The sequence below is a fragment of the Cyanistes caeruleus genome, chromosome 14 (assembly GCF_971803275.1).
Source record: "Cyanistes caeruleus chromosome 14, bCyaCae1.hap1.1, whole genome shotgun sequence".
In the NCBI taxonomy this organism is placed as follows: Eukaryota; Metazoa; Chordata; class Aves; order Passeriformes; family Paridae; genus Cyanistes; species Cyanistes caeruleus.
The window spans coordinates 12,793,351-12,814,884 of record NC_141714.1 but is presented as its reverse complement, the minus strand read 5'-3'; the positions used below and the strand labels follow the sequence as shown (position 1 = coordinate 12,814,884).

Here is a 21,534-nt window from a genome sequence, read left to right as displayed (position 1 = left end):
GGAGGGAGCAGTTGGCTGCACTCTGGCTTGCTGAGAGAAATGCAGAGCAGCTCTGGCAGTCCTTACCAGTAATACTCTATTTCTCACCTGTTTGTTAAGGCATTTGAAGTATTCAGCTGGTGGTTCAGGGTTTTGAAATGGAACCCTTGTATGTCTTACATCTTGTTGAATCATCACAGATTGTCAAGTTTAAAGTATGCCTATTAAAACATGCCTTTGAAATGTGTGTTCTGTGACTGTTCTGCAGTGGCAGAATGACAGCAAAATTTCTGGCAGATAATAGTCTCACTTGGTTATTCATAAGGAGCAATGAGAAGATGAAATGTTGCATGATTAATCCTTCATTATATATGCTATTAGCCCTAACAAATATTAATTAAGATTCTTTTTTAACTGTTGGTAAAGTGGACTTGACATTCAAAGGTCAGTTTGCACATTAAGAACACTTTACTGTGGAAAAGAAAAACAGCAAAAGATGGGAAAAACTTGTAAAACAAAAGGATGTGGTGTGATTAAACTGTTCCGCATCTTGAATCTTAATAAAGAATAGGTGAAATTATGTTGGATGGGGCAGGATTTGCCTTGTCATTTACTGGTTGCTGACCACCTCATCTTTCCATGGTGAATAGGTATGCTGTGTCCATGGCAAGAAGAATTGGTGCCAGAGTTTATGCTCTTCCAGAAGATCTTGTGGAGGTGAAGCCAAAGATGGTCATGACCGTGTTTGCCTGCTTGATGGGGAGAGGAATGAAGCGAGTATAAAAGGGATAATCCATGTAAAGGAAAAAAAACCAAAATGCAACAAAAACCCAACCTGCCACCCTGGGTGCATGAGTAGCAGATGGGCTGTGACCACGTTGAAATGCTGTTGGCCTTGGAACTGTTGAAGTTCAAAGGACTTTGTTTTGCTTTGCAAGACAAATTTATCAAAATTCTCAGGGGGAGGAGTTTTAACCAACAAACATGCTCTTTTCCCAAAGGAAAGTTTTAAGTTATCAAGAGCTCACAGAAATGCATTCATAGCAGACCTGCATCTTGCAATATTGCTCTGGAGCTGTTTTCACTCCATTATTTCTCAGATACTTGACGTGTGGTTTTTTACCCTTGAGGGCTATAAGGTGGTTGGTATGAGTTGTAATGGAAACAAATCTAATTTCTATCTGCAGTCCACTTTAATTTCTGTCATACAGTCCAAGCATATTTTAGGTTTGACCACATCCTTAATTTTGCAAATAAAGCTACAGTACAAGTTGGGACCTGCAGGCCAGCTCGCAATGCTAAATGAGAAATGTGTAATTAGGAAGATGTACTTCCTCTGGTATTCTTTGTACATGGTGCTTTTTTGTACATCTAACTATTTTGATTACTTTACAAATAAAGCATGGCAGTTTTTTCTCTTGCTGCTTATAAAAAGGGGTTTTTTTTTTGTTTGTTTGTTTATTAAGGTTTTACTATATATAATAATACCACCATCCTTGGACCTCTTGTAGTAACATATGATCATGTTGCTGATGACGTGGTTACACCTGAGAATGGAAGTGAATGCATTTTTGTATGCATCTTGGTTCAGTTCTGTGCACCTAGAAAATAATTTTTACAAAAATCTGCATGAAAACTATAACTTTTTTATTTAAAATGCTGTTAGATACAAAACCATACTACATTGTGGAGAGGTTTTGTGCAGGGAAGAGGCAAATGGTATAAACAGCAGGGTTCAATAAAGCGAACAGCAAATGTGCTGGAATATAAAATTATTTTTACAGATAAATGGAAGGAAGCATTGTCACCAAAGAAGGAAGATGCTGTATCCATAGGATTTAATATTCTCTTGCTTTGGCAAGCTGTTTGCTATATTTTGAGATCATATTGCTATTCCAAGCTATTCAAAGTGATGTAATATGGTGGCAAAGCATTAGTTGAAATAAAAACATTTAAATACACGCTTCTCTCCTTATTTGCACTGACCCAGCATGGCAGCCTGTCTTCAGTTGCAGCTGGTGCTTCTGGGCTGCAGTGCCACACACAATCTTTCTTCATCTTTAATGGCCTGATGTAAGTCTGATACTCTGTACTGGTCCTTCAGAGCGTGTTGAGGGGTTGGTGCTGCTGGCAGCACAGCAGGGGAAGGTCCCTTAAAAGCAGAAGTTTGTTTGAAGCAGCAGCTTCTGTATTGTTGTGCCTTGGGGGCTTCAGAGATGAACATTTGTATGGGGGCTAATTGAGTGAAAGGGACTGCATTTTTCTGTGTGTAGGAGATGAGAAAAGGACAGGTGAAAAGGAGGAATTTGACAGGGAGCTGAAGGCAGGCTGGGGCACCTGGGAGGAGATGGGCAGGAGCCCTGCCTGCTGCAGGGGTGAGGGCATGGGCTGCGGTGGCACGGCTGGCAGAGCTCCCTGCCCTGCGAGTGGAGTGTCAGCAGAGCACCCCAGTGATCCCCTGCACGAAGCCTTGTGCAGAGCTGCCTGGAAACTTTCCACTGGTACACTTTTTTCACAAGAAAAGTATGTTAACAAAGCTTCCCACAGGAAATTGCATGTTTTCACTCAAGATGGAGCGATATACCGTAAGTAGAGTTACAGCCATCCCACTGAAACCGTGTTCTGGTGATTTATGGCACTGGCAGGGGTTGTGGTGTAATTCAGGTCAAAATTCTTGGACTTTGGAAGTGGCCACGTGCATCTCTCCTGTCTTGCCTCTTTTGCCTCCTTGGTAGCAGGTTGAAGGGGGAGAAATGGGTACTTTGACAATTACAGAATGGGAAAGCATCTCCTTGTGCTGGATGTATTTAAGAAAGAAAAGTTTGGGGTACAAGCAAAGCAGATCTCACACAGAAGGTCCAGTGCAGGGCAATCAGGACAAACCCAGTGCTTTTTCTCCAGTAAACACTTTTAACAAGCAGGTTTTCAAATGGTTTGTTTTGTCAAACACACTTAAAATTTCCAACAGGAGATGTAAACTTTTAGCACATTTCCTTCTTCCTGCAACTCTTTTTGCTCTTTAATATTAAATTATTTCTTAGTATTTATACTTTGTTCTGCTTCTTCAATGACATGCTTTTTGTTTCCCAGGTTTTTTAGCAGTGTCAGCTTTGTTCATATTTGTTATTGATTTCTTTTTTTTAAACAGTTGGTCTTGCTGCTTCTCTTGTGGGTGCATGTTGTCCTTATCCTTAATCTTAAGGTTCTCCTTCAAATGTCTTTGCAAGCCCAGACTGCCTCCTCCTCAGGGAGGCACTTTTTCTTGTATACCTTGCAAGTTAAATTTTTTGTGGATTTAAAATGTAGCCACATGTTCTCCCTGAGCATACTGTGTATAACTTGTTAAATATTTCTATGACTTTTTATCACAGCACAGAGGAAGCAATTTACTTGTGCTGCTGTTACTGTTTAATGAGGTGGTGGTGTAAAAGTGGAAGGAATATTTTCTCAAAGCATTCAGAGAAGGCAAGGCTCTTGTCCATATAAATTTTTTGCCAATTTATATTATTGAATGGGGGAAAAATCAAATCTTTTAGGGAAGAAATTGCTGAGGTGGACTTTGCTTGCTTTTTTGCTTCTGCCTTTTTCTATTGCAGCTTGATAGAGAGGAATGCAAAACCAAGAAACCAGCTGGAGTGTTTTTCCACTACTTCTCAAAGTATGTGAAGCTGGTGAAACAGCATAAACAATGTAAGCAAAAATTTATTGTATTGACCGTTAAATACTTTGCTCAAACCTAATCACAAATATAACAGGGATGCAGCAAGTGTGGTTTTGTTGTGAAGCCCCACTTCGTCCCTTCCCTGGTGTAACAGCAAAGGTTGGCCCTGCTCTGCACTCCATGGCAGGTTTCCCATGTCAAATTGTGCTGGTTTGTGTGTTTTCAGCCCTAAGAAAGGGTTTATTTCGCTCTTAGCTCTTATCAGCTTGGGATAATTCCTCTAAGGACAGGGACAAATGTGGTGTGTCTGGAACACATTCCGTTGCTTCCTTCTGCGAGCACCCAGTAAACATTGGATGAGGGTTTTTAATGTACCTGCACAAATGGAAAATTCCATTTGGGAGGATGGAGAAGGCTGATCTGTGTCTCCCAGCAGCTGAAGGGAGGCAGACTGGGGGTATGGCACTAGAACTGTGCTGTGACAGAGCTCCTTGAAGGCATGCAGGGAGGCACAGCTTGTACAGACCATCCCTGAGACACTTGACCTCTGCAGGGGTAAATGCAGGGCCATGTTAGCTGAGGTTCAGTGCTGTGGGGAGCAGTTGAGTGATAAAATGTTTTACATTTTACACCTCCAGCACTGTTTTACATCCTAACAGCAGAGATCCCCATGTTCCCGCTGTGGGGAGGTACCACATGTTCACAGCAGTGCTGATGGACTGGGCCTTTTCTAAGGATTCCAGACGTCCTTGCACATGCAATTTATTCCTATTTCAGCAGTACTCACACTATGCCGAGTGTGGGCTGGGCAGAGGAAGGCAGCCCTTCCCAGGGAGGTCACACCTGGCTGTGGTCAGTTGGGAAATGGGGAGGACAGAGGGGAACATGCTCCCCAGCCCCACATCACCAGCACAAGCCCCAGCCCTGAACTTGCCAAGGTGAGCATTTGCATTGAATTTTTATGTTAGCATTTCAGAAGAAAATAATTTATTCCTATATAATAAAATCCCTTTATTTCCATATAAAACCCACCTGTCGTGCAAACCAATGTCCACAAACAAATTTCAAGAAAATAAATAAGTAACCTCCGCTTTATAATTGAAACATCATTAAAACGTGGCCACCACGGTGCCCCAGCCCCTCTCATTGTACCACGTGTGGCAGGCAAGTGCCAGCAGGATGAGCTGGCCGGGCAGAGCGGGGGGCCTGGGAGCCACGCTGGTCCCAGCCACCCCACACTTGTCCTCCCTGGGCAGCTCCAGCGGCACCGTGCAGTCCCCCAGGTCCCCAGGGCGGGGCTCCTCGGGTGCTGTTGTGTTGGGAGGGCCAGGGAAGGCGCAGTCCAGCCCCTGGATGACAGCCCGGCGTGTGGCTGTCCAGTGCCAGAACCAGAGCATGCTGCAGTCACACCTCCAGGGGTTGTGGGACAGGAACACGTACTTGAGCTTGGTCAGCTCGGCCAACGAGCGCGTGGGCAGGGAGCTGAGGTTGTTTCTGCTCAGGTGAAGGAAGTGCAGCTTGTTTAGGTATAAAAAAGCTGAGTCTGAGATGGAGGAGATCTGGTTGTTGTTCAGGTACAGGCTTCTCAAGTTGAGCAGGTGTCTGAAGGTGCAGTCGATAGCCGTGATTCTGTTGGCTTCGAGGTGCATGGTCTTGAGCTGGATCAAGCCTTCAAAAAGCTGATTAGGCAAATCAGTGATGAAGTTGTGTCCTAAATTTAACATGCCCAATCTGAGAAGCTTTGCAAAAGCTCCATTTTGGATGATCCATATCCGATTCCTCCTGAGGTTCAGATCATACAGGGCTTCCAGGTCCTTCAGGGAATCTCTGCCGATGGCTTCTATGTGGTTGCCCTCCAGGGACAGCCTCGTGAGGCTGGAGAGGTTCCTGAAGGCTTGTGGGACATACCGCATGTTATTGGAGGCTAAATCAAGCCTTTCTAAGGAAGGCAAGTGTGAAAAAAGAAGTGGGTGGATTTCGAAGATATTGCAGTGGGACAAATCCAGGCTGATGAGGTTTAATAGTCCTCTGAAAGTGTTTGCATGCAGGTAGGTGAGGCGTGAGTTCCTGCTGAGGTGCAACTCCTGCAGCCTGCTGAGAGCATGGAAAGTTCCTGGGGTCAGGAAAGTCAGATTGTTCCCATCTAGCCAGAGGCTGTGAAGGAAAGTCAGGTTTCTGAAGGTGTTGGTGTTGAGAATCCGCAAATAATTGTTGGAGAGGTTTAGAGAGATGGTGGATGCTGCTATTTCTCCAGGTAGGGTTTTCAGTCCAGCTCTGTTGCAGAGGATGGTCTCTTCAGGTGTACATTTGCACATGCTTGGGCATGAATTGGAGACATTCAGACTCAGCCCAGCCTTTGCTGCACAAGTAAATATAAATATAACAAGAAAGAACATGACCAGCCACACATCAGCCACAGCATCTAATACCTGATGGATAGTAGAGAAGGAGGCAAGAAAAAGAGCATGTACCTTTTGGGCAGGTGAGCTGCAGGCATGGCAGGGTTGGTTGGACTGTGCACAGTGAAAATAAATCAGCTGGTTCTTCCTGCTGCAGCCCCATGGGGATTAAGTGTTCAGGCACGTCAGAGCTGATTAAGCACTGCCCTGAGAGGCAGGGAGGCTTCTCAGCCCAGCATCATGCTCTGATAGTGGTTTTTCTCACCTCCTGCCCTCTGCAAGCAGCAACAGGTAACAGACTTCCTCTGGCAGCTGTCTGGGAGAGGTTCCTGCTCATGGGCTGTCACCTTTCTCAGGGTCTGCTTGGCAGTTGGCTCAAAAAATACTTCTGGAGGAATTTTTCTCATTTTCTCCTGCTAGAGATTCAGCAAAGGCAGTGGAAGGTGGCAGCACCATCCAAGTGAGGGTGCTCGCCCCAGAGTGGCTGCACACAGTGACAGGTGCCCTGGGAAATGCAGCTGTGACCGAGCCCTGAGCACAGCCTGGGGCTCAGGAATGGGAGTGGAATGGGAGACTGCCAGGAGCTGTGCAAGCCTCTCCTCCTCTGGCAGCTGGGAAAGCACAGGGGAGTGCTGTGTCCTGGCAGTGCCTCTTCTTGGGATAAGCCCTGAGCTGAAACATGGAGCACCCCAAGGGCTCACTGTCCTTCCCAGGGCACTGCCTGTCTCAGCAGGTCTGAAATGAGCAACTGGAGCTAACTTTAGGGTCCTTAAAAATCTGTGTCCTTGCCCCCGCCCTGTTTTTTATCCTATATCCACAGTGCAAAGAGAAAGCACTTTTGGGGGCCTCATTGATGAACTCGACAGCCCAGGATCAGCAATCTCCAGACTGATCCAGGAGGACCAGACCCAGGGCTTGCAGCTGATGTGTCATTAGGGCAGCCAGTGACACAATTGCTGCTCTTGTTTTTTGTCACTCTTAATTTTTCTTTTCCACTTCTCTCTGTTGGATTTCTCATGTGTTCTGATGTGCTTGAAGCATCTTTTGTCAGCCCCCTGCCTTCCAGTGCATTTCTTCATTCTTAATTTTTTGGTCTGTCTCAACTTTGTTCTTTTTCATGTTTTACAGTTTGGCCTTTCTTTCTCTCCCCTATTCTGCCAGCTCTCTCCAGACAGTGGCTAAACCCCCAAGTATGCCCAACAGTAGGTGTGACCTGGATAAGTTTGCAGCTCAGTTGTGTTCTCAGCAGAAGCAGATTATGTTTCCTGTGCTGTGTAATTGCTATGTTTGCTCCAGCTAGTCCTGTTTTCTTCTTCACTTGTTCAAGCAATAAACCCCTGAAGAACAGCTTCGCCCTGGAAGCTTGGCCAGGATGATCATGTTGTGTAATGGAGACCATCTTCCAGCTGTAAACAACATCATTTATTTAGTTAGACAGGCTTTGGTGCAGTGTTATTGAGGGCCAAAATCTGGTTTCCACCATGAGCAGCAGTGCTGGCACTGTGCCCAGGGGCTGGTCCTGGGAGCCCAGGAAAGTGGAAGTATGCACTGCTCACCCCATCCAGCTGATCGTGTCTGGGGTCACGCCAAAGGTTTTGGTGGGTGAATTTTTTTCCGTATTCCTGGCTCAGCTGGGACTGCGCCTTTGAGGACATCACCTTCTGGGGGTGTCCTGCTGCTGGGATCTCCACAGCTTGTCTTGCCTCCTGATGCAGCACAGCTAGGAATATCCATCACTCTGTGACTTTGTCAGTGCTATCCTGTGAAGGAAACAAGTTTCTGCTGATCCCTGTGCAGGACAAGTGAGGTGCACTGTGTGCTTGGGAATGCTCTTGCCTTTAGCTGAACTGTGTAGCTCAGGCTGAAAAAGATGGATCTCTTGCTCTGGTGTCCCTTTTATTCTACACAGGCTTTATTTCTGGTTGTAATTCTGGTTGTAATTCCAGCAGTGTTACCATGTTCTAGCTCTTAGTTAATCTCAGTGCTCTCTGTAGCTCTCCTTGGTTTCATACTGGAAGTTTTCAGACCAAAAGCATGCAGCTCTTGGAGATCATTGCTGCCAAATGTTGCAACTGGACTAAAACACTGTGGTGGAACAGGACCACACAGCTGCAGAGTGTTTCCTTGCTTTAAAGCCTATAGGGCCAAGGAAACCCGTAAGTATCAAAGTGACCAGATTTTCACACTTTGTCAGAGGTTTGGCAATTCCAGTTTCTCCCTGTAAAGATTCCACAAAGCACAGAGATGGGGTGGCAGCTGCCTTGCCAGGTTCTTGGCTGTGGCTGCCTGAACTTACTGATGGCAGTCCTGGTTTCAGCTGCCCTTGGGGTGGGAGCAATGCAGGTATGCCAACAGCAGCATTGTGGAGAGCTAAACCTTTTCTGGGGGCCGAGTGCTGGTCCAAGAGAGTGGCCACAGGAATGTCCTGTGTGTGCTGCAGTGCCCAGTGCTCCTGTGCAAGAAGTGCTGAGCATTGCCTGTCCAGCTCCTGAGCATCTCTGCTGCAGTCATTGCCACACCAAGTGCTGCAGAGACAAGGTAAGGACATGCGCCTTGAGAACTGACACAGGAGCTTTTTCTCTTTTAAACAAACTTTCCCTTTATGATCTGTTCAAATGTTAGCATCCTGCTCTTGGGTTCTCTTCTCCAGGCTCAACTCCTTGTGCTCCACGTGCAGGGATTTTGATTGCCTCGCTCCATCTGCTTGGAGGGTTTCTGGAATGCATCCTGTGTTTTGGCTGAGGTGGCTCATCCACCCAGCTTTAATGGAAAAGCTGAACCACTGCAAGTCTCCTGTTAAAATGTGTTCCACCCACCACATGACCACAGTTGTGTTTTTGTCTTTTTTTCAGTCACTGATTTATCTGACATCTGGGATTTATAGCCCTGCACATCCCCTTCAGAAATGGTTTGTAGCTGATGTCAAGAGCCTTGCCTAATACTGTAAATTTTAAGGAGATGAATTCTCTTTAGAAGATCGAGGCAGCATGTATTTTGGGATGGTCCTGCTGGTCTAATAAGTTAAAAGAGCAAGGTTTGCTTTCTTTAAACTTTTTGTTGGGAAAAGATGGAATGAGTAGAATCACTTAATAGCTTCATTTGTTAAAAGATTGATTAAATAAGGTGGAGTATGCAAATGTCAGGAATAATCTGACACACCCAAAGCTTTATCTAGCTGGTGAACTCTCATGTGTATCAGTATTCTAAGAGAAATTTCTAGTAAAAACACTTAAAAAGTGGGAAAGCTGTTTGTAGTGGTTATAGTTCAAAATAACAAAGGGAGGAAGATTTTTATTTTTAAAAGATCTCTGGAAAGAGACCCTTTGGGTGCTCTGTAACTCTATAAAACTTTCCAGAGTCCTAACTCTTCCTAAATATCACCTTGAGACCCTAAAAAGAAATGTGAAACATTCTCCCACATGCTTTAAATGCCAGGCTATATACAACTGTATTAGTACAAATAAAGCAGAAGTTAGACAGGAGGGAACTCTCTCCCACAAGCAAAGGGCATCAGTGTCTTGACTTCTGCCACTCATCACAGCAACTGGTTTGAGAGCAGTGAGCAGGAGAAAATTACCTGTGATGATAAATTATGAAAGCTGACTGTGGGTTCCTGTTGTGATCTCAGCTGCTGAGATGCTGTGCTTGCCATGGACACTGCTATGGCCATTAAGGGTCAGTGCCTGTTTTTGGCAAGGCCTGGAGTCTGGTGGTTTATCTGTGTTGGGGGCATGGCTGGGAGCTGTGCAGCACTCAGGAATGGAGTTTTGACCAAGTCCTGCTGCCTTCAGGGAGAGCAGGCATGCCCCAAGAACAGGCAGGGGTGCCAAGGTGTGTGTGCCCTCCCTGCCTTTAACAGCAACGGGTGCAGCTTGTTTTCCAAATCATCGATGTGCTTGTTTTCTTTACTATTTTTGGTAGCTTGTAAAACGCTTACAGCCAATAATTTGAACAAACAATGTCATGGAGGATAACCTCAATCTTGGCAGTGCTATTGGCTGGACACAAACATCTCTCATAAAATAAATGCTTTGGATAAGTTTTCTGCATGCTGGGGGTGGAAGTGGCATCCTTCCCTTTCCCTTTCCCTCCCAAATGCCTCTGTCAGTTACTGAACTGCTCCAAAACTGACCTCTTCTGGCACAGAAGGTCTGTTCAATGGGACAAGATACGCTCAGAGTGTCTGATGGGCCCTGTCTGGGTGGCCCTTGTGTTCACTGCTGTGCTGCTGTGAAGTGAAAAAGCAGCACTTTCCCCAGGTCTGCTCAGTTCTTGCACGTGAAATCATGGCTCCAGCAGGGAGAGTGGAACACTGACCAAGGTCTTGCCTTTGAGAATGCTGGCAATTCTCCCTCTTGGCTGTAACACTGGTTTTGCAGATACCCACTGCCAGAACTGATCATGCTTCAGAGGTTCAGAGACAGTGCTAAGACCCAGAACTGACCCAGCAAGAACCATGGATGCTGGATGGGAATAGGACTCACTGCCTTGGCCTTCAGCCTTCAAGGTCACTGCTCACAACTGCTCCCTTCCCTGAGTGCCCAGAAAGAAGCAATAATCAGCTTTCTCTGAAGGAGTGCTCTGGGGCTGGGGAAGGGTGAAGTAGATTTTCCAATCTTGCTTGCAGGACTGAGCAATGAATCCCTGAAGAAACCCTTAAACAAACAAATGCAGGAAGGAGGAATGCTTAGAAAAGTTTATGGAATGCTGGGGGAACCCAGCTGCAGGCAGGATGGTTTTGGAAAGTGTGTGCAGAAGGCCTGTTGTTTGGCACAGCACACCCCAGCATCACAGAATATTCTGAGTTGGAAGGGAACCACAAGGATCATCAAGCCCAGCTCTTCCAGCCCATTCAGGGATCAAACCTGCAATCCTGGCATTATTAGCACTGTGCTCCATCCAACCAAGCTAGTGCCAGGGTTTGGCATGATGAAAATCATCATTGCCCTGGCATAACGTGCTGGATCCCCAGCTCCTGCTGCCAGCCCTGGGACCAGGGAGTCAGGGATCCTGCTGTAAATCAACACCAAACACAGCCACAGTGACCTATGTTGCATTATGCATCCTGGTGAGCACATTTATAAAAGATATTTTTTTCCCCTCTTGCTTTCTCCAAAAGGAACAAATCAAGCTCATGAATACAGTTTGCATCTGGATCTCACATTACTTTGAGCCTTTGGCAGGCTGGCGAGGTTCAGCCTCAAGAGATGGCTCTGACACCCTGCTGGCACAGTCAGACAGGCTGCTTGTTTGGAATATTCTGCCCCTGACAGCAGCAGCACTTCCCTGCAAAATCCAAGACCTAGGACTTGGACTGCATGGATCCTTTGAATTTGTACAGTTGGTCAGAAGTTTCTATTTGAATTGTGTGTGGTGGTGGTTTGGGGTTTTTTGGGTTTGGTTTTGGATTTTTTTTAACATTTCTGGTGACCTTTTGACCTCTTTAGGTGCACAGGCTTGAAGATAGAAAGACAAACCTAAGGGCTGTATGTGAGCCTGCAGCAAATTTCTTGCTCCTCTTGTACTGTGGTTATTTTTTAGTTGGTGTAAAAGACATACTTAAAATCCCTCCCAAAATCCAACCCCCAGAAACCTCAAGCTTCTACTAATTTAAAATCAAACAGGTCTTGCGTTGAAAACTTGCAGCTTTTGTAACTTTGCAGCCAGATGAGCAGTGAAAAAGCTCTGCCCTGTGCTGAGCTGGATTCTGGGCTGCTGGTCTCTGCTGCAGCAGATCCAAGTGCTGGATTGTCCTAGTTTAGGGCAAATTTGGGAGAAAAACTCCAAATGGGGGTTCCCCCATGAAAAACAAAATTCAAATGACCCCTCCCCACAACTGGTCCAGGAAAAAAAAAAATTCTTTGGAGAGAAGTGGAAAAAGCTGATTATTTAACAGAAATTGAATAATGTTAAACAATAAAACCTCTCACTGTTCAATGGGATGGCAAATCCAGGAAGAAAAGTCCTTTTCATGTGCTGTAGCTCGGCTCGCTCAGGTTCTTATCAGTCCCTCTGGTGCTGGAAAGTGCCGAGGCCCAGGCCCCGGTGGGCCACAGGCCTGAGCTCCCGGGGTTTGGCTGGGTGTTCAGGCCAGAGCAGGCTTGAACAGTTCCAGGAAAAAAGGTCCAGGGAACTCCTCTGCCTCAGCTAGCTAAAACTAACTAAAAGCCAAAGAGAAGCTCTGTCCCGCTGTCTGTCCGTGCTGCAGACACCACAGTTCAGGAGCGGGATGTGTGACAGTGATGTTTTCCTTTCAACACAAACTGCAGCTGCTTCTTCCCCCCATTTCACTCTCAGAGCCAGTTTTAAAGGTGCAGAACTTAATAAGTAACATAAACCATTCAACTGGGGATACCAGTATCATAAAGTCACCCCAGGACATGGATTCACCAGCCTGGCTGTGGAAAACACTTCCCACAAGCTCAGAGGACATTAGCTCAACTGCAGCACTGCATGGCACAAGGTTGTATTGTGCATGGACCACTTGGGCATCTGTTTCACAGCCATACAAGATGCTCAGAAATAGAGGAAGAAAGAAATGGTGGGGAAATGGAAGAGAGAGGGATTTCTACATTAGTGAGAGGAAGCTTTGCAGTGATCAGGTAAGGAATCAGATGCACTGGGCACTGGCAGGGGAAAGAACGGGAGCAGGATTTGCCAAAGGGCAGCCTATGACCCCCATTGCACTGGGTGCATTTCTTGTCTGCTAAAGCTCAGCTTTGTAGGCAAAACAGAATAAACACAGTTAGAATCTGTAAGGAGTAAGTGTTGTGTGGAAAGGGAAACTTTATATTTAAGTGTAAACAACAAGTGTTTGTTATTTTTGAAAAATAATCATTCTTGTGCATTTTTTTCCTTCCCTGGGTATCTGCTAAGGAATGGAGGAAAACCTTTTACTGGTTGTTTGCGTGTGACTAGCAGCAAGGACTCCTGGCTGAGGGTGTCCTGCACATCTTGTTCCCAAAAACATTAATAAATCTGGTTCAGAGTGAGTGCTGACATCTCAGGTCACTCACCAGTGGGCCAGCAGTCCTGCAGAGCCCAGGCAGGGTGTGTACAGGGGAAATTGGTGGCAAAAGGCGCAGCTCCTCTCCTTTGCAGGAGGAATAATGACTCTCTCTCTTCCAGTATTTGATCCAAGCACAGGCACTGTGTGCTTGCAGCCTGACGGTTCTGACCATCGACTGCTTTGTCATCATGTCCTTGAAGCAGTAAATCGCTGCACTGTGGTAAATAGAAATGCTGTGTGGAATTCCCTTTCTTTAAATAACCCAGTCTCCTTTTAGCACAGAAAATGCTAAGAACTGGACTTTGAATTGTGAGGCAGATAAAGACAAAAACTGCCAAGGACTCTTCTCTCTGCCTTGAATGTAGCACTCACCTCCAGGGGATGGATGTATGAGTTTGCTGATAAGATTTTCAACACTCTCTGAAGCTTTTTCTGGTAAAAGACGTAACTGGGCCATGGTGAAACAGGTGAGACTGTTCTCCACAGCCCACTCAGCCCTTGGCTCCCCTGCAGATGCTGTTAATAGGCTGTTTTCCCTGTTCCATCTCTCCTTTGGGTCACTCTGGTGCTGTCTCTGGTGCTCTGCACAGTCCTGGAGTGAGCGCAGGCACTGGGCATTCCCCAAGCCCCCACAGGTGGATACACCTCGCTCCAAGGCTGTGCTGGTGTTCAAAGGATGGGATGTGCTTGGGTCCAGGGCTGGCTAGTGACTGAGAGCCAGCAGCAGCAGCTGCCTGGGGCACAGGGACACGTCACTGGCAGGGACTCCAGTGTTTGTCTGGCACACCAAGCTGGGGAGTGCAGCACAGGTGCCCACAGCAGATGGGCAGTTGTTGCAGAGATCACGCTCAGGCACCAGGGCAAAATGTTTAAGCCTATGGGTGCTTCCTTTGCCCCGTCCTTATCCTCCAGGAGCCCCTTGGAGCTCCTTCCTGGGATTGGAGGCCAGGGCCAGGCCCAGCACGTGATGCAAGGAAGGAGCAGATGTAAAAACTCTGTGTTGTGTGAATGGGAGTTGGCACAAGCTCGTTTTGGTCATGTCCTACCCCAGTGCAGCCTCAGAACCAAGCCTGCTCTCAGCCACGTGGATTTGTCCTGCTGCCCTCCTCAGCCCCAGCAGTGTGCATGTCTTTGCAAGGAATAGGGCAGTGGCTTTCCCATTTGAACTGGGAGATGGGACCAGCCCCCTTTTACAGGCAATGCTGTTGTGAATGCAGTGATGTTCCTCCACTTCCTGTTCACATTATAGTCAGTTCTGCCAGGACTAATAGCCTATTTTATTGTCAAATGTATTAGCCAGTGCTAGGGCTCCATGGACTGCATGGGAATCCCTCAGGATGCACAGATCATTTCATGGAGGCTCCCACATGTTGTGTGTGCACGTGGAGGGCAGAAAGGGGCTGTGTGTGGGTGTATTCTCCTGGCCCAAGAGCTGCAGCAGAAAACCACAGGGATATTTTTGTGAATTTCCTTTTTCTTGCTTGCTTCATTTCAGTTGTTTTTTTTCTTCTTTTTTTTTTTCTTTTTTTTTTTTTTCTGGCTGTCTTGTTGCTCTCTCCTGATTTACTGCATGTGCTCACGTGGCCTTGGAAAGGGGGGTTCTCAAAGCGTTTTGCTTCCAAAAGGAAAAGAAGCTGGCAGGCATTCATATTTCAGTTCTTGAGTTATGTAGGTTAAAGTCTCCCAGCGGGAAAAGGGAAGATATGAGAGAGCAGATTGCTGGTGGCGATACTCACCAGATGGAAAACGGAAAAAAGGAGCACGGAATTCTAGAGCCACATCCAGATGAATGTGAGGTTTGAGAGGTAGGTTTTCTCTCTGCTGTTGGAATATAATTTCCATTGATTGGATTCAATTTGTGCTGGAATGTGCCTGCAGTAAGAGGAGGAATGAGTAGCTCAGAGCAGATCCTGAGGCAGCAGTTGTTCATGACCAGAGGGGGGGAGTGCGTTTGTCAATGGAACCTTGTTCTCTGTAATGCAGTACAGGTAATTATGGGGTGCTCCCTCTGCTAGGAGTCACTGAGGTATGTAATGCTTCGTGACTAGTTCTGAGATTTCAGCTTCTGTATGTTAAAGTGAAGGGCTCAGGACATAGGAGTTAAAGGTGAAATGGGACTCCAGATCCTCTCTGAACATTTGTGTTCCCAAACAAGAAAGTTTTCATTGCGTTTAGGACCTGGTTGAATACAGAACATGGGCATATGATTAACTATTTGTGACTTTAAATACCAGCACTCTGCAGAAATTCCCCTGCTGAATTTTCATCGTTGAGACAATGTATTTAAAATTATTTTTTGTCAATATATCCAAAGTAGTATATTGCATATTTTGCATTGAGCAAATTATAAGCTACTGTACATTAAACTGTTGATACAGAAAAATATGTTTGAAATTATCAGTTGTCTTCTGTTAAATGAGAGACCATTACCCAAATCTGTTGGCTTGGTGAAAATTTCTGTAATTTTTAGGGCTCCTTGAAAATTCTTAAATGCCTGACTGGTTCCACAAAAACTTAATTAAAAATTAATTGCCTCTTTCTAGTATGTAAAATAAAATACTTGGGTATGGTATCTTCTTTATTAACTTAGAAAGTCTTAAAGTTTGCAAAATGTCCTGCTCAGAGTGCAGACACAAGCTGTTGAAATGCAACAGAGACAGACCTTTCAATTAACTCTCTTATTTTAGCTGTTTCATAGCTACATTTTCACCTACTGAAGTCCTGATATTTCTAAATGAATGGTACATTGTACTGTTAAATCCAGTGCCTGCAAGGACTGAGTTTATTGCTTGTGTCTATACTGAAATTCTCTCTTTTGGTGTTCTGATTAAAGCTGTCATGAGGGAAGGAGATGCAGATATGTTTCAGAAGGACACTGACAGTGAATGACATTTTGCAAAGACCCTTCAGTGTTTTTGTGTCCAGCCCTGTGAATTAAAAAAAAAAAAATTCACAGCTTGCTTTCCTAATAGTCCTGTTAAAAGTCTGCTTTCATGCCTGTGGAGTCCCAGGAGACCCTCAGGTGTGACCTACCTGATCTTCACTCTTGACTGCTGCCTTTATATATTACTTTAACTGCTCAGAGTGCTGGAAATAGCATGAGAAAACTGAGAAAAGGATCATGAGGAGCTTCAGCGTGGCCTTTGGGTCACAGAAGTTCCCAAAGCGTCTCCAGCTCCTGAGTCCATAATCCTTCTGCTCTGCTGGCCACAGAAAGCACCATCTGTAATCACAGATAAACCCCAGCTGCTCTCTTCTCTGCCAGGCTAATTAAAAAGTGCTGTGACCTCCCTAGGGCTAATTGTGTCCTGTCAGTGGGATGGAGGTAAGGAGTTCAGCAGGGCTGCCTGGTATTTCAGCACTCAGCTTACTGATATAACTTCAAGTGGTTTTTATTTTATTGTGTCTGTGGGATTTCAGAGCTGAGACAGCTGCAGAGTGCACATCTAACACACGGTTTCTGATCTGCAGGTGAGCGATGTGACAGGAAAGTGCTGCCAGCCCATGAATTTCCTGAAGAAACTCCCTTTCCACCAGCACCATCATGCAGAACAACTACTCCCTGGTTGTCACCACCAGGGAAAGTCTCCAAGTCCTATCTACAGCCCTGACAAACTCATCAGCTGGGTCAGACTCATCCCCTCTCTGCCCTCTTACCTCTTCAGATTATCAGTTTTCACTAATTCCAGCCCTCTTCTCTGCGGTTTTTGTTCTTGGCTTGGTTGGCAACAGTGTGGTGGTGGTGGTGCTCTGTCGTCACACTGGCCCCAAGACAGTTGCTAATATCTACATTTTCAACCTGGCCATGGCTGACCTGCTGTGCCTGGCCACCCTCCCCTTCTGGGCCACCTACTATGCACAGGGATACAACTGGCTCTTCGGGTCTCTCATGTGCAAGATCTCCAGTTCTGTCCTCTGTCTCAATATGTTTGCAAGTATTTTTTTCATCACGTGCATGAGCGTGGACCGGTACCACGCCATTGTCCATCCTATTCACTCCCAGAGGAGAACTCCACAACAAGCTTATTTTGTGGCACTGGTTGTGTGGGGCCTCGCCTGTTTGTCCTCCCTCCCAACTTTTTATTTCCGAGACACTTACTATGTTGAAAGCTTGGAGGTTAATGCTTGCATTATGGCCTTTCCTTATGAAAACTATGCAAAATGGTCCGTGGCAACTGCCTTCCTGAAAAACACCCTGGGCTTCTTCATCCCCTTGGCAGTGATCACCACCTGCTACATCTGGATCAGGAGGCACCTGCTTAAAGCGCAAGAGTTTGGGAAAAGCAGGCAGAAGAGGGACAAAGTCCTCAAGCTGGTGGCTGCTGTTGTCATGGCCTTCCTGCTTTCCTGGCTGCCATTCCACGTTTTGACGTTTTTGAACGCTCTGTCTCACATGGACATCATTAACAGCTGTGAGGTGATGGGGGTCATCGACACGGCGCTGCCCTTCGGCATCTGCATGGCCTTTGCCAACAGCTGCATCAACCCCCTGCTGTACTGCTTCATCGGCAACCAGTTCCAGGAGAAGCTCCACCGCCTGTTCAAGAGAAGAGTTTATCAGTTCAACAGCCACCGGGAAAGCTCCTCTGCGAGGAAGGGCAGCTGCTTCAGAGATGCTGAAACCCCCATGGGCAAAGAAGGGGAACCTGAGTCTTTCCTGTAGGCACTGGGCATGATGTGGGGTGATGTCAGTGCAGCTGGATGTCCCTGCAGTGGTGACGTTCCTCTCTCCTCCTCCCTTTGTTTTGTGCCCATCATTCACCAGCTGTTTGAAGGAGAATCTGTTTTTGTCATACATGGGGATTTATTCCTCCTTCCTTTTCACAACAAGAGCTCAATTTTTACACAGAGGGATGGTTCTGACAAATAACTATATTGATGGCATCTTAAATATCAGGTTTTTGTGTGGCTGAGATCAGGAGAGCGTTAAGTGTAACACAAGAAGTCTAAATATACTGAAGGACCATTACACCATAACTATAATTACATAGGTGCTGAGTATTACGCCCTAAACTGATTTTCTAAAATATATTCTCACTAGAGAATGTGTAAATAAAGCAGTGCAGATACTTCTGTACCTACCTGTAAGAAAATATTTTGACATTCATTTTGTATATTTTAATTTTTTTAAATAAATGGCTAGAGATGTATGCAAAATGCATCAAATATACCTCCAGCTTGCTTCAGCCTGGGATCCTGAGAATGTGTGGAGACATGGTTCTGCAGACTGCTGAAGGTGGGAGGGTACTTGTGTGGGAAAGTAAAACCACAAAGTGCACGTTTTTATACCTTTCCCATAGCAGGTAACATGTCCCTAGGCCTGATGGTCCTTTCTTTGATTCTGTGTGGTCACTTGTGACAAAAATGCTGCAGGAAGTGAACATGCAGTGTCCCACTGCTACGTGGGCATGCTGAGCCCCACACACTGTCCAGCAGCCTTCGTGGCAAGGACTTGCTGGTTGTGTGGACCTTTTCCATTTTAAATGTCGATTACTAATGTAAATTTGGAGTACTGCATACAGAAAATCCTGAGTGACTCTGTCTTGTCACCCAGAAGCAAAACTATGGTGTGAGTTTACTCATTTTAACTGAGAGAATGAATTAGAAAAAAGGCATTTGGGAAATACTGATTCTATTTTGAGGTTGCTCTTGATGTTTATTTGAAATTTTATTTTGCTGGAGAGATACTGGTCCTCTTGGACCCTTTGATAGGCTCAGTCTAAAAGAGGGGTCTGTTTGCACCTTTTACCGTTGCCTACAGGTTTTCCCCAGTTTGAGTGATTAAAAGATCACTATTTTCAGGGAATTGTCTCCAATGAATTACTCTTGAGGCTTGCATTCACAGTTTTGATCCAGGGGTCAAGCTGGCCTCCCTGGAAGTCCCCACTGTCTGGAAGCCCTGGGAACCTGCTGCAGGTTCACTTCTCTGGTAGGGTAGGGGTAAAGTTTCTTCACTGGATTATACAAGAAATGTGCCAGTCTCAGAGGGATGTGAGATGAGAAGTTTAAGCAGAACTTGGCAGAACGGGGCCTGACCATAAGTAACCCCCTCTCCCTGTCCTACTCTGGTGTTCTGTAGTAAGGCATGTGCCTGGAGAGATGCTTATCCCTGAAAGTGGCAGAGCTACTAATGCAGCTCCCCTGGAATGTTTTTGTTGAAAATGTTCCGAGGAGCTAATAGTGTCTGGGGCGTTGGATATTTCTGGAAGGACAAACTGTTAATTGCTTAGCAATGAGGACAGCAACACAGTTGTGCTACAGCAAAACAAACCAGCACACTTAGAAAATCACCAGGTGTTCAAGGCAGCAAACTCAGAGCAGTAATAAGAGGTTGTGGAAGCTTTGTACCTTTGCTGCAATACAGGTCAGTAATGAACACAAGTGGGACACTAATTGGCGTCTTTGGAGACTCAAAACAAAAGCTGCACACTCTGACCTCCATGGTCCCTGTGCTGCAGCTGTACCTGTCCTGAGAGGAGGCACAGGCTGCACATTCTCCACACGGCAGGTTGGACCTGCAAAATAAACAACAGAATTTAACAAGGATCGTGCCTTTTGCCTGGTGTGCAGACTTAGACTGATATCCAGTTGGAATCTGAAATCCAGTTGCATTTACAGCTGTGAGAGCCTGGAGAAAATGAGAATAAAGCTTTCCCAATGCAGCATCTCCTGCTGCTGTGGGACAAACTCATGTTTGGCTGCTGGAGGGCAGGGATTGATAACCACCTACAGGGGCTGAGGCAGCTGCACCCAGTATTGCTTTCCTAGAAACAGGGAAATAAAAAAAGAGTATTAAATGTGAGGTGAACTGAGAGGGGAGGAAAATTCTTTCTTCAAAATGCAGTTTCAAAAGAGGTCTACCCTGAAGGTCATATTCTGCAAGAGTGACAAACTGAGTGACCCCAGTGTGACATTTTTGTTTGCTAGATCTGCCTTGTACCTCTAATAGGTCATGAATTTGAGCAGTGTGGTTAAACAAACATCCCAAAAACTCTGTCTCAAGAGGGAGGAAACAGGGGAGGTGCTTTATCAAGGATTTTGCTTTATTTTTAGAGCAAACTGATTAATGTTGAGGTCTAAGAATTTCTTCCATCATACTCAAGTTCTCATGAGATTTTTGAGGGACTTTTAACAGTAAATGTGTGTGTGGGAGGGGTTTCACAGTTTCTGCATATTGTTTTTATTTTTTCGTGATTTTCAGCAAAAAGAATGTGGATGGAAATTTAATCAGGTTTCTTTTTCTTGCAATTTAGAAGCTTCTTTCTTCCTTTCAAGAGAAAATTTTGCTGATATTTGGAAATTATTCTGATAGTTGAACAGGGCTGCAACTTCTGCCAGTCTGACCCCAATGTGTCTCCCACCCTGGTCCTTTGCACGCCCTGTGTTGCCTTAAGGTCTCCTAAAAAGTGCAGACCCCTGTGCAAGGCAGGAGTCCTGCAGCCCTTTTGTGGGGTGTGCAAGCCTGGGACCTGCTCAGGTCAGCCTGGCTGTCCCACAGCACCCACCTGGGCTTTGGGACACTACAGCCATTGGCACAGCTTTGGCAGGACTTGGGGAGTCCTTTTGGGAGAGTGTGTGGTCACTTCAGGTCACCACTCTGCACGTGCAGAAAGATGAATTTATGAGCAACCACTGGGTTTTTGCTCTTCTGTGGTGCAGCAATGTCTTTGGAGAGGAAAACCTGCTTGGAAGGGGTGTTTTGTGATGTACCATAGGAAATTCTGATGGGTTTGGAGAGGAGAATGTCATGGAGCACTTCTGGACCTGTCAGACGGTCTTTCCCCAGTGAGAGATGGAAGGGATGGTTTCCTACATGGGTCAGTCTGTCTCTGATGTATTTGCTCAGCAGAACCTGTTTGTGGCTTCCTTTTTTAGCTCTAGTTGATTGCTCTCAGCTTAAATGATTGCTCAGACTCAGACTTTGAGCATCCTGTGTGTATCCCTGAGCTGACTTGACTACACAACTTCAATGTCCACAGCAGAGAAACCCACTGGCTTTTTTTATTATGAGCTAGTGCTGGGTGGTGAGCTGAATGTTTTGTTTATGTAAGATATACAATAAGAAATGTTTGGTACAGCATGTTCTCCCTGAGAAGTCAACACAGCCTGGATCTTGTGCTGGCACCCACTCAGCACACTTGTCCCTGTTCCTGCCAGATTCTGAGCAGGAATATCATCTTGCCACTCTGCAGCCGACAGCCACAGCGTGGCTTCCCTTCACAACAGCTCTCCTTGTGCTGGCTGAGGGCTGAGGAGGTGCACGGAGCAACTGAACTGCTCGTGTTTCCCTGTGAAAATGAGGCCTTTGGGATATTCTGCATGATCCTGGCAGGAATGCAGGAAACCTGAAGTGTGGGGATTGAGGTGGTCTGGAAGCCTTTGCTCCAAGGCTGGCAGCCTTGCTGATCTCACCTGAAATCTCCTTCCCATGGAGGAAAATCACTGCTGTTGTTGGGAAGGGCTGCTCCGTTCCCCAAGGTCCTGGG

At 45.9% G+C, this 21,534-nt stretch overlaps 3 protein-coding genes and 1 long non-coding RNA gene across 15 annotated transcripts in view; 2 read left to right on the top strand and 2 right to left on the bottom strand.

Moving 5' to 3' along the window:
* PLS3 (plastin 3) overlaps positions 1–1,940 on the top strand; it is a 50,004-nt gene extending 48,064 nt beyond the window's left edge. For all 9 annotated transcript variants that reach the window (XM_086850228.1, XM_086850224.1, XM_086850230.1 and 6 more), the window contains one exon: positions 630–1,940. In XM_086850228.1, coding sequence (XP_086706354.1) covers positions 630–762 — 133 coding nt within the window. In that variant the 3' untranslated portion in view covers positions 763–1,940. The remainder of the gene's footprint in view (positions 1–629) is intronic.
* Positions 1,607–11,632, bottom strand: LOC111928642 (uncharacterized). Its single transcript, XM_023926031.2, has one exon. It carries the CDS (start codon positions 6,034–6,036, stop codon positions 4,750–4,752), a length of 1,287 nt encoding a protein of 428 aa, XP_023781799.2. The 5' UTR covers positions 6,037–11,632; the 3' UTR covers positions 1,607–4,749.
* Positions 2,318–18,214, top strand: AGTR2 (angiotensin II receptor type 2). Of its 4 annotated transcripts, XM_086850232.1 has the most exons (4): positions 2,318–2,564; positions 3,576–3,669; positions 14,705–14,853; positions 16,520–18,214. In XM_086850232.1, exon 4 carries the CDS (start codon positions 16,593–16,595, stop codon positions 17,709–17,711), a length of 1,119 nt encoding a protein of 372 aa, XP_086706358.1. In that variant the 5' UTR covers positions 2,318–2,564; positions 3,576–3,669; positions 14,705–14,853; positions 16,520–16,592; the 3' UTR covers positions 17,712–18,214. The 4 variants fall into 4 exon arrangements, with proteins under 4 accessions (XP_086706358.1, XP_023781801.1, XP_086706359.1 ...); XM_023926033.2 differs by lacking the exons at positions 2,318–2,564; positions 3,576–3,669 and adding an exon at positions 11,513–12,641; XM_086850233.1 differs by lacking the exons at positions 2,318–2,564; positions 3,576–3,669 and having other exon boundaries at positions 14,656–14,853; positions 16,469–18,214.
* LOC147650567 (uncharacterized) lies at positions 14,520–16,257 on the bottom strand. The gene is made up of 2 exons (XR_015276200.1): positions 16,082–16,257; positions 14,520–15,975 (listed from the first exon to the last, which is right to left on the bottom strand). It is a non-coding gene; the product is annotated as an uncharacterized LOC147650567 (long non-coding RNA).
* Positions 18,215–21,534: the final 3,320 nt, after the last annotated feature.

Excerpts from the sequence above, each read along its gene's own strand:
- LOC111928642 (XM_023926031.2), bottom strand. The coding sequence starts at position 6,036 with ATGTTCTTTCTTGTTATATTTATATTTACTTGTGCAGCAAAGGCTGGG.
- AGTR2 (XM_086850232.1), top strand. The coding sequence starts at position 16,593 with ATGCAGAACAACTACTCCCTGGTTGTCACCACCAGGGAAAGTCTCCAA.